At 48.1% G+C, this 12,054-nt stretch overlaps 1 protein-coding gene across 2 annotated transcripts in view; it reads left to right on the forward strand.

Moving 5' to 3' along the window:
* LOC132382342 (cysteine-rich protein 2-like) overlaps positions 1–12,054 on the forward strand; it is a 123,284-nt gene that overhangs the window by 34,107 nt on the left and 77,123 nt on the right. For both annotated transcript variants that reach the window (XM_059952472.1, XM_059952469.1), the window contains 5 exons: positions 228–322; positions 1,795–1,852; positions 2,358–2,501; positions 4,550–4,618; positions 4,860–4,954. In XM_059952472.1, the coding sequence (XP_059808455.1) occupies positions 228–322; positions 1,795–1,852; positions 2,358–2,501; positions 4,550–4,618; positions 4,860–4,954 (461 nt within the window). The remainder of the gene's footprint in view (positions 1–227; positions 323–1,794; positions 1,853–2,357; positions 2,502–4,549; positions 4,619–4,859; positions 4,955–12,054) is intronic.

Here is a 12,054-nt window from a genome sequence, read left to right on the forward strand (position 1 = left end):
ACACCCTCCAGTGGCAGTGACTTCTTTCTCCGCACCGTGCCCAGCGTAATGACATCTTTCCTGTAGCTGGGTGACCAGAACAGGACACGATACTCCAAGTGTGGTCTCGCCAATACGACATCCCAGTTCTTGTACTCCTTGTCCTTGCCTCTGAATTATATAGTACTTCCGGTTTGTTTAATTTTGAAGTAAGAGAGGCCCCTGACTGACTGACTTTTCTCTTGCAGCTGAGAAGGTGACCTCGCTGGGCAGGGACTGGCACAAGTTCTGCCTGAAGTGTGAGCGCTGCAACAAGATCCTGTCACCGGGCAGCCACGCTTCGGTGAGTACCCTTGTACAGGAAGCCTGGAGGAAGGAGTGCCCCCCCCACCACCGCACGTGGACAACCTTCATTGCTGCCCTGAACACCAACGACATAACAGGCAAAAGCATACGGTCCTCACTGCACCCCCAGGCACATTTCACACACATTTGTGTTCTCCCATCACCTGAGGCCATTCAGTCCATCAAGAATACTGGCTCTCATTGCACACCCATTTCCCCACCTACTTTTCTGTCTAACATCCCTGGCCAGATTTTGCCATCTACTTGCACATTAGGGGCGATTTCAGCAGTTAGTTAACCTACTGAACTTCATGTTGTTGGGCTGAGGGGTGGGCGGGGGGTGTGAGGTGAGATTGGGGCCACAGGGCAAGTGTACACTCTGCACAAAGTCAGCACCAGAGGTGGGGGTTGAACTGGCATCTTCAGTGCTGTGAGTCAGCAGCTCGTCCTGCACGCTGCTTCTCTCTGACACATGGGTCGTGGACACGTCCGTGTGCTCAGTACTCCCGTCAGGTCCAGCCAGCTGTGGATTGGGTGTGGGCTGCAGCTGCTTTCCAAGCCCAGCATCACCCTCCTCTCTGACAGAAAGGAAAGGTTGGTGTTTGTGTGGTGACTTCCATACTCCCAGAGAGACCTTCCAAATTGTTCGAACAGTCATAGCCATGGTGTGATTAACAGAGACACAGCCTGTCCTCCCCAATCCCATTGACACATATCCTGCACTAATCCTATCTACATTCCCCTCATTTCTATAATTTACCCAGCCACAGCCAATTAGCCCACCTACACTGACTTCTTTGGGATGTGGTGGGGTGAGCGGGGGAACTGGATCACCTGGAGAATGCCCAGTAGTCACTGAGTAGGTACAGGCTCAACAAAAGCAGTAACGGAGGCCAGGATCAGACAGAGTGAGGCAATGGCTCTACCTGCTACAGTGCTGTCCTATGCTCCGCATCCCTTTCTTCAGGAAACGATTATGTGTGGGCTCTGGCATTGGGCAGTATGTTCACATTATACACTTTTTGCAAAAGATCACCTTCCCCTTCCACTCTGCTGCTGATCCCATTAGCGGGTCTTCACAGGGAAGCTTTGTACGATGGTGCTCAGCATCTGTTTTTGGTTTTGGCTGTGCAGCACTCTGATGCACACACAAAATACTGGAGGAACTCGGCAGGTCAGGCAGTATCTATGGAAATCAATAAACAGTCTTAACTTTTGGCCAAGACCCTCCTTCAGGACTGGAAAGGAAGTGGGAGGATGCCAGAGTAAAAAGCTGGGGGGTGGGGGGGGGGAAGGGAAGAACAATCTAGAAGGTGATGGGTTAAACCAACAGCTGTCAGAACAGAGAGGGACAGAGTGGGTGGGGAGATGGTGGGGTGAGCAGAGGGAGAGGACCGGTGATGGGGAAGGAGGGGGTGCTCGGGGAGGGGTTACGAGCTACTCACACTGCCTGTGTCCTTACCCCCACAGCATGACGACAAGCCTTACTGCCACAAGCCGTGCTACGCCACCTTGTTCGGGCCGAAGGGTGAGTGTGGACAGCCCATCTCCGGGGGCGGTGAGCTTCCTGGGGATCCCCAGTACCGGAGAGTGAGGATCAGAGACTCCAGTGACACCTCGGGTCTGCCTCGTCCTTCTCCCCCGCCCCGTGCCCAGCTGTTCCCATTGGCTGTCTCTCACATCCTTTCATTAGATGTATGTGGATGGAGATGTGTATCGTGCACTCCAGCATCCTGAGCTAGTGGAAGTGGACTTGAATACCCTCCTGCCCTAGTGGATGGGTTCTACCAGACCTCACTCCTTCATATTCCCCGTATGTAGAACTGCTTCCAGCTGCTTGCAGCCCTCCCATTCCTGCGGATCAGGTCCCCAGTCAGGACACGCCCGATCTGTGCGGATCACAGAGCTGTTCCTTACCTTTCCTGGTAATGCAACCTGTCTCTCTCCCCGCTCGCCCCATCGGCACTCCATGGGTTCGGGAACAGAGTGCCAGTCAAACTGCTGTAACCCCATTTGTTCTCTCCTGTTCACAGGTGTCAACATTGGCGGTTTTGGTTCCTACATCTATGACCAGCCCCCTCCATCGTCGGGCACACAGCCACCCCCAGCCCCCGAGGGTTCAGCACCTACAGCAGCCGTGAAGAAGACTGCAGCTCCCGTCAGGGGCCCCAGCAAAGGTAGCTCACCGCCTCCACGTTTTCATTCCGCTGAGGGTGGGGTCTGATTTTAGATTTACCTGTCATATGTATATCACTTTTCAATCCCAGCAACATCCTTGTCAACCTTTTCTGCACCCTCCACAGCTTAATCACAACCTTCCTACAATGTGTTTCTATCTGTATGACACTGGGAACTGTACACTATATTTCAAGTGCAGTCTCAACAATATTTTGTGCAGCCCTGTCATCTCTTGTATTCAGTGCCACGACCAATGAAGACAAGTGGTCTTCACATACCATCCTGTCTGCCTATATACTTGTAGCCCTAGGTCTCTCTGTGTAACAACACTGCAGGTGGACTCTGCAAGACCTGCCTGTTGTAACTTCTTAAGTAACAGTTCACATGTGCCTGTTAAATAAGTAATTAGTTTGTTATTGTCAGTGTACTGAGATATCTTTGTCTTGCCAGCCATCCGTACAGATCATTTGCAAGCATAAGTACATCACGGTAACACAAGGGAAAAGCAATAACAGAATGCAGAATATGGTAGTACCATCACAGGGAAAGTGCACTGCAGATAGACAATAAGGTACCAGGGGCAGTGATGATGTGCGATGTGAGGTCAAGAGTTTATTGTACAAGAACGCTGTTCAGCAGCAGGATAGAAGCTGTCCTTGAACCTGATGGTGCATGTTTTCAAGCTTCAGCTCAGTGGGATGGAAGAGAAGAGGGAATGACTGGGTGGGAGGGTTTATGCTGGCTGCTTTTCTGAGGTAGCGGGAAGTATAGACAGAGTCCATGGACGGGAGACTGATTTCCATGAGCTTTGTCCATGGTTCTCTTCAGTTTCTTGCAGTCTCAGGTAGAGTAGTTGCTGTACCAAGCTGGAATGTAGGTTGCCTTCTGTTGTGTAGCTGTAAGAATTGGTGAGGGTAGTGCAGTCACAATTAATTTCCTTCGCCATGGCCCACATTCCTGTTGTGTTGCAAGGAAATGCAACAGGACTGGAATGCTCTCGAGAGGCTCAGCAGCTTTAAATTCCTCAGAACACCTGACCCAAGCATGTCAGTGCCTCTACTTCCTTTGAAGTTTGCAAAGATTCAGCACAACATCTGAAACCTTAACAAAATTATATAGATGTGTGGTGGAAAATGTATTGACTGGTTACATCATGGCCTGGTATGGAAATACCAATGGAAAATGCTACAAAAAGTAGTTGATAGGGCCCAGTCCCTCCCCGCCATTGAGCACATCTACACGGAGTGCTGTCGCAAGAAAACAGCGTCCATCATCGGGAACTCCCAGCACCCAGGCCATACTCTCTTCTTGCTGATAATATCAAGAAGAAGGGCCAGGAGCCTCAGGACTCACGCCACCAGGTTCAGGAACAGTTATGACACCTCAACCGTCAGCCTCCTCAAACGGAGGGGATAACTTCGCTCAACTTCACTGGCCCCGTCACTGAACTCTTCCCACAACCTATGGACTCACTGTCAAGAACTCTTCAAAGTTCAAATTTAAAAATTCATGTATGACTCTGAGATGTTTTTGTGGGCATACTCAATAAGTCCAATGGAAGACCATGCCAACAAGGCACCAAACCAATAATAAAATAAATAAACAATAAATATCGAGAGCATGAGGTGAAGAGTCTTGAATATGAGTATGATCTTGATATTTTTTTTCTTTTGTTTGTTGTCTTTTGCACACTAGTCCTCTCTGTTGTACGCGGTCTTTCATTGATTCTGTTATGGCTGTTGGATCTACTGAGTGTGCCCACGAGGAAACAAATCTCTGGGTTATATATGGTGGCATATGTAGTTTGATAATACATTTACTGTGAACACATTCTTCACTCTCCTTTCCATTTCCCCTTTTATAGTTGCGTAAAGCCGTACCTGTCTGATAACACTTGCCTACCTCGTCCTCAGTACCAAGCACCCTTTGACAATGCAGAGGTCAGGGATTTTTTCCTACTTCGAGGGTACAAAGCCTATGCATCATTAAAATGGCAGGTAGTGAGTTCTACTGACGGTGAGACTAACTAGCCTTCTACAATCCTCAGCCTCGAGCATGACCACGTTTGCCGGGGAGCCCAACATCTGTCCGAGGTGTGAGAAGAAGGTCTACTTTGGTGAGTCCATCGTACTGTGTTCAACTTCAAGGGTGACACCACTCACCCAGCTGAGGGCAGGAATGTGGAGAACCCAGCTCAGGGATGCAGCCGGTGTCCCCAGAGCAGTGTTACCAAGGGGACACTCATGACTTTGGTCCTTCAGCTGGGCAGATTCACCTGCCTGCCTCAGCTTGGGGATATGGTTGTAGATGGAAGAGATTGGTTGTGTAAAACTGCCACCTTTTGTTACTGCCTACAGCCGAGAAGGTGACATCGCTTGGAAAGGACTGGCACCGCCCCTGCCTGCGGTGTGAGCGCTGCAGCAAGACTTTGAACCCAGGCGGCCATGCAGAGGTGAGTGGTTACTGAACAAGGTTCAGTACAAGTAGCAGCAAAGGCAAAGGCCTGAATCCCAAGGGCTGCGTGTCCACTGGCTTACAGGAGTTCCAACGTGCCTGACACAAAAATGGGAGCAGAACCTGTGAGCATGTCAGACTCATTGCAACTGCCTGTAAGTGGATATAGAGAGGGCAGATCAATGTGGAGCCGGTAAAGGCAGAGCTGGTTGGTTCTGAGGTTTAGTATTTTGCTGGTGTTTCATTATGGTCACGTACCAAGAGGCATTGTGAAGCTTGATTTGCACACTGTTCATACAGATCAAATTATCACACCATGCTTTGAGCTGGAATAAGGTGAAACAACAGCAATGCAGATAAAGAGAAAGGCTACCAAAAAAGTGGAGTTAGGATAAATGATAAAGTTCAGAATCTTAATAAGGTGGCGTGTGAGGTGGAGAGTTCATCTCATCCATTCAGGAGTTTGGTGACAACAGAGCTTGTGCCTGGTGGTTGTATGGAGTGTTGGCTCAGTGGCACTGCTGTGTTCCGTTGACTCAGGGTCAAGCAGCGGCAACAGACCACGATATTTCAGCTTGCGATCTTCCCCATGCAGTGTTGGTGATGGGGAAGTCCCATGTGTCTCTCATTTCCCCAGGATCCATCATCCTGGTCCAGTTGTCCTTGTGGTTGGCAGGCATGGACGTTTCCCACTTATCTGTTCTGCAAACACAGCATGCCTAATAATCCTAAAGATAAAGGAATTCATAGGGGGCAGGGAGCGCAATATGATAGAATTCACCCTGCGGTCGGTTATGTTGGTATTGCACTGAGTAAAAGGAAATACAAAGGTGTAAGCGAGAATCTGGCCAAAGTTGATGGGAAAGGGACACTCTCAGAGATAATGACAAAGCAGCAATGGCTGGAGTTTCTGGGAACATCTGTAGGGACAGATGTCGCACTTGTTCTGCTTGCAAGGATAAGTGCCAGGAGGGAGATCAGTGGGGAGGGACGAATGGACAAGGTAGTTGTGTAGGGAGCGATCCCTGTGGGTGGGGAGGGAAAGATGTCCTTGGTGGTGGGATTCCTTTGGAGGTGGCAGAAGTTTCAGAGAATTATGTGTTGGAGACGGAGTCTGGCAGGTTGGAAGGTGAGGATGAGAGGAACCCTATCCCTGGTAGGGAGGTAAGAGGATGGAGTGAGAGACATGTGTGAAATGGAAGAGACACGGTTGAGGGCAGCGTTGATGGTGGATAAAAGGAAGCCCCTTTCTTTGAAAAAGGAGGGCATCTCCTTCATTCTAGAATGAGAAGCTTCATCCTGAGGGCAGGCGCGGCAGAGATGGAGGAAATGAGAGAAGGGGGTGGTGTTTTAACAAGTAACGGGGTGGGAAGAGGTACAGTCCAGGTAGTTGTGAGAGACCGTGGGTTTATAATAAACATGTCTCCAGAGATAGAGAAAGGGGAGGGAGGTGTCAGAAATGACCAGGTAGTTGGAGGTGAAGTTGATGAAGTTGACAAACACTGCATGGATGCAGGAAGCAGCACCAATGCACTCCCCAACATAGCGTAGGAAAAGGGGGGTGGGCATGAGTGTAGGCTTGGAACATAGACTGTTCCACATAGCCAACAAAATGCTGGGACCCGTGCAAGTGCCCATGGCTACTCCTTTTGTTCGAAGGAAGTGGAAGAAGTAAAGGAGAAATTTAGAGTGTTCCGCTAGACAGAGGAGAGGAGAGTGGTGGTGGAGAGGAACTGGTTAGGTCTGGTGTTCAGAAAGAAATGGAGAGATTTGAGGCCTTCCTGGTTGGGGATAGAGGTATGTAGGGACTGGGCATCTGTAGTGAAAATAAGATTGGGGCCAGGGAACTTGAAATCATTGAAAAGATCCGGAGTGTGTGAGGTGTCACAGATGTAGGTAGGAAGGGACTGAAGCAGGAGGGATAAAACAGAGTCGAGGTATGCCGATATGAGTTCGGTGCGACAGGAACAAGCTGAAACAATGGGTCTACCTGGACAAGTGGGTTTGTGGATCTTGGATAGGAGGTAGAGAGGTCATGTTGCAACTCTACACATCTCTGGTGAGACCGCAGTTAGAGTATTGTGTGCAATTCTGGTCACCTCATTATAGGAAGGATGTGGAAGCTATAGAGAGGGTGCAGAAGAGATTTACCAGGATGTTGTCTGGTTTGGAGAACAGGTCATATGAAGCAAGGTTAGCAGAGCTGGGACTTTTCGCTTTGGAGCGTAGAAGAATGAGAGGGAACTTGATAGAGGTCTACAAGATTATGAGAGGCATAGATAGGGTGGATAGTCAGTACCTGTTTCCCAGGGCACCAATAGCAAACACCAGAGGGCATATGTACAAAATTAAGGGAGGGAAGTTTAGGGGAGACATCAGGGGTAAGTTTTTTACACAGAGGGTTGTGAGTGCCTGGAATGACTTGTCAGGGATGGTGGTGGAGGCTAAAACATTAGGGGCATTTAAGGGCCTCTTGGACAGGCAGATGGATGAAAGAAAAATAGAGGGTTATGGGGTAGTGTGGGTTTAGTACTTTTTTTTAAGGATTATATGGGTCGGCACAACTTGGAGGGCTGAAGGGCCTGTACTGTACTGTACTATTCTATGGTAAAAACGGGAGGGGTGTGAGAACCATGAGGCTGGTGGCAGTGGATGCGAGATCCCAAGAGTCAATAACATTGGTGATGGTGTGGGAGACAATGGGCTGGTGTTCCTTAGTGGGGTCCTCTTCAAGGGTTAAGTAAGAGGAGGTGTCTGAGAGTCGGTCTCAGCAGGGGAGAGATCAGTATGCAAAAATTAGTGGGAAGTTAGAGGATTGGGGAGCTTTTAAAATCCAACAGAAAGCAAGCGAGAAAGCAATAAGGAGAGAATAGATAAAATACAAGATAAGCTAGCCAATAATATAAGACGATACCAAAAGGTTTTTCGGATTTATAAAGAATAAAAGGGAGTCAAGGGCAGATACTACTGGGAAACGATGCTGGAGAGGTAGTAATGGGGTGCAAAGAAATGGAGGACAATTTGCACCACTCTTACTATGGAAGACACGAGCGTTACGACAGCAGTTTGAGTGTGTCGGATGTGGGGGCAGATGTGAGCATAGTTGACAGCGTTACGACAGCAGTTTGAGTGTGTCGGATGTGGGGGCAGATGTGAGTATAGTTGACAGCGTTACGACAGCAGTTTGAGTGTGTCGGGTGTGGGGGCAGATGTGAGTATAGTTGACAGCGTTACGACAGCAGTTTGAGTGTGTCGGGTGTGGGGGCAGATGTGAGTATAGTTGACAGCGTTACGACAGCAGTTTGAGTGTGTCGGGTGTGGGGGCAGATGTGAGTATAGTTGACAGCGTTACGACAGCAGTTTGAGTGTGTCGGGTGTGGGGGCAGATGTGAGTATAGTTGACAGCGTTACGACAGCAGTTTGAGTGTGTCGGGTGTGGGGGCAGATGTGAGTATAGTTGACAGCGTTACGACAGCAGTTTGAGTGTGTCGGGTGTGGGGGCAGATGTGAGTATAGTTGACAGCGTTACGACAGCAGTTTGAGTGTGTCGGGTGTGGGGGCAGATGTGAGTATAGTTGACAGCGTTACGACAGCAGTTTGAGTGTGTCGGGTGTGGGGGCAGATGTGAGTATAGTTGACAGCGTTACGACAGCAGTTTGAGTGTGTCGGGTGTGGGGGCAGATGTGAGTATAGTTGACAGCGTTACGACAGCAGTTTGAGTGTGTCGGGTGTGGGGGCAGATGTGAGTATAGTTGACAGCGTTACGACAGCAGTTTGAGTGTGTCGGATGTGGGGGCAGATGTGAGCATAGTTGACAGCGTTACGACAGCAGTTTGAGTGTGTCGGGTGTGGGGGCAGATGTGAGTATAGTTGACAGCGTTACGACAGCAGTTTGAGTGTGTCGGGTGTGGGGGCAGATGTGAGTATAGTTGACAGCGTTACGACAGCAGTTTGAGTGTGTCGGGTGTGGGGGCAGATGTGAGTATAGTTGACAGCGTTACGACAGCAGTTTGAGTGTGTCGGGTGTGGGGGCAGATGTGAGTATAGTTGACAGCGTTACGACAGCAGTTTGAGTGTGTCGGGTGTGGGGGCAGATGTGAGTATAGTTGACAGCGTTACGACAGCAGTTTGAGTGTGTCGGGTGTGGGGGCAGATGTGAGTATAGTTCCTGTTACCACAGAGAAAGTGCTGAGAAAGTCGAAAGAACTGAAAAGTAAGTAGGTCATTTGGACCCAATGGACTGCACCCCAGGGTTCTGAAACAAGTAGCTGAAGAGATTGTCGAGGTATTAGTAGTGTTCTTTCAAGAATCACTAGATTCTGGAATGGTTGCCGAGGCCTGTAAAATTGCAAATGTCACAGGGAAGGTGGAAAAAGAGCAGTTAGCCCAGCTTCAGGGACTGGGAAGATGCTTGAGTCCTTTATTCATGATGAGGTTGTGGGATACTTCGAGGCACATGATAAAATAGGCCAAAGTCAGCTTGGTTTCCTCTGGGAAGAATCTTGTTGCCTAACAAGTTTGTTGGACTTTTTTGAGGAAATAACAGGTGGGATAGACAAAGCCGAGTTAGTGGATGTTGTTTACTTGAATTTTCAGAGGGTCTGTGATGAGGTGTTATACATGAGGCTGCTAAACAAGATTAGAGCCCATGGGATTACTGAAAAGGTATTAACATGGATAGAAAGTTGGTTAACTGGCAGGAGGCAAAGAGTGGGAATAAAGGGGCCCTTTTCTGGATGGCTGGCTGGTGTTCCCACCAGTGTCAATATTGGGATTGCTTCTTTCCACATTATATGGCAGTGATCTGGATGACGGAATTGATTACTTTGTGGCCAAGGTTGTGAATGATACAAAGATAGGTGAGGGGCAGGTAGTTTTGAGGAAGCAGGGAGTCTTCAGAAGGGCTTGGACAGATAAGACAGTGGGCAAATAAACTGCAGATTGAATGGAATGTAGGGAGCTAAATGGTCATGAACTTTGGTAAAAGAAATAAAGGCATAAACTATTTTCTAAACGGGGAGCAAATTCAGAAATCAGGTGGAAAGGGCTTAGGAGTTCATGGGCAGAATTACCTAAAGGTTAACTTGGAGGTTGAGTTGGTGATAAGGAAGGCAAATACAATGTTAGCATTTCATTTGAAGAGGGCTAGAATATAAAGGCAAGGATGTCGTGCTGAGGCTTTATAGAGTATTGGTCAGACTGCAGCTGGAAAACGGTGAGCGATTCTGGGCCCAATATCTAAGAAAGGATGAGCTGGAATTGGAAAGTTTGCAGATAGGCTTAATGAGAGTAATCTCTGGAATGCAAGGGTTACATATGAGGAACATCTAATGGCTCTTACTTGTCCTCACTGGAGTTTAGTAGAATGGGAGGACTCTGGTTCAAACCTGTTGAATGTTGAAAAGCCTAAGTGGAGTGGACATGGAGAGAATGTGTCCAGTAGTGGGGGAGTCTCCCAGTGGACACAGCCTCAGAATAGAGGGATGTCCCTTTAGAAGAGAGATGAGGAGGGATACCTTTAGCGAAAGGGAGGTTAGTCTGTGGAATTCACTGCCACAGACAGCTATGGCGGCCAAGTCATTGAGTATATTTAAAGCGGAATTTGATAGATTCTTGATCAGAATCAGATTTAATATCACCAGCATATATCATGAAATTTGTTAAGTTTATGGCAGCGGTACAATGCAATACACGATAAATAAATATAGAGAAAGAAAAACTGAGTTACATTAAGTGTGTCTCTCTGTCTATTGACATATTTTATATATATACATACACACACACAGACATCGTAAATATTGTTTATTTATTTATTTGTGTGTTTGGTAAGGGTGTCCAAGGCAGGATAATGGGGTTGATATGCCATGATGGAATGGCAGATCAGACTCGACAGGCCAAATGGCCTCATTTGCTCCTATGAGAGATGTGGCTAGAGCAAACGGGCTCTGATGGTCTCCACATGATTGTGGAAGTGCACTGAGGGCCCCATGGGTTAGCTGAGCTGAGCTTCCCTCCCGAGGCCAGATTGTTAGTGAAACTACATTAAGCACCATACCGATATTGGGACTTGCAGACTGATAATTGCGAAGTGGGGGTGCTGCAGTAATGTTGGAAATGTCCCACAAATGCCTCTTGGCACAGTGGGGTAGGGCCACTACTACACAGCTACTGCATTCTGGGTTTAGTCCACACCTGGAATATTGTGTACAGTTTTGGTCTCCAGGTTTAAGGAAGGACATTCTGGCAATTGAGGAAGTGCAGCGTAGATTCACTAGGTTGATTCCTGGGATGGCAGGGCTGTCTTACGCAGAGAGATTGGAGAGATTGGGCTTGTACACGCTGGAATTGAGGAGATTGAGAGGGGATCTGATTGAAACGTTTAAGATAATTAAAGGATTTGATAGGATTGAGGCAGGAAATATGTTCCAGATGTTGGGAGAGTCCAGTACCAGAGGGCATGGATTGAGAATAAGAGGTCAGTTATTTAAAACAGAGTTGAGGAAGAACTTCTTCTCCCAGAGAGTTGTGGAGGTGTGGAATGCACTGCCTCGGAAGATGGTGGAGGCCAATTCTCTGGATGTTTTCAAGAAGAAGCTAGATAGATATCTGATGGGTAGGGGAATCAAGGGATATGGGGACAAGGCAGGGACTGGGTATTGATAGTGAATGATCAGCCATGATCTCAGAATGGCGGTGCAGACTCGAGGGGCCGAATGGTCTACTTCTACACCTATTGTCTATTGTCTATTATTGCCACGTACTGAGATACAGTCAAACCCATTGTTTTGCATGCTACCCAGACGGGTTTATTATAGAGTCATGGAGCAATGCAGCATGGATACAGGCCTTTCAGCCCAACCAGTCCATGCTGACCACCCAGATAGTCCCAGTTCTCAGATTCGCCCCCAGTTTGTAAATGCAGAGTAGAATCTGGGAAAAGCTGATGGGGATATGGGGAAAATAAAGAATGGGAGTAGTGTAGGATGAGTGTACATATATGATTGATGGTCAACACAGACTCAGTGAGGTAAAGGGACTGTTTCATTGTTCTATGACTGTGACTAAGCGGTGGCCAGAGTTTTGTTCAGTGCAATGCCC

The sequence above is a fragment of the Hypanus sabinus genome, chromosome 2 (assembly GCF_030144855.1).
Source record: "Hypanus sabinus isolate sHypSab1 chromosome 2, sHypSab1.hap1, whole genome shotgun sequence".
NCBI classification, from domain to species: domain Eukaryota; kingdom Metazoa; phylum Chordata; class Chondrichthyes; order Myliobatiformes; family Dasyatidae; genus Hypanus; species Hypanus sabinus.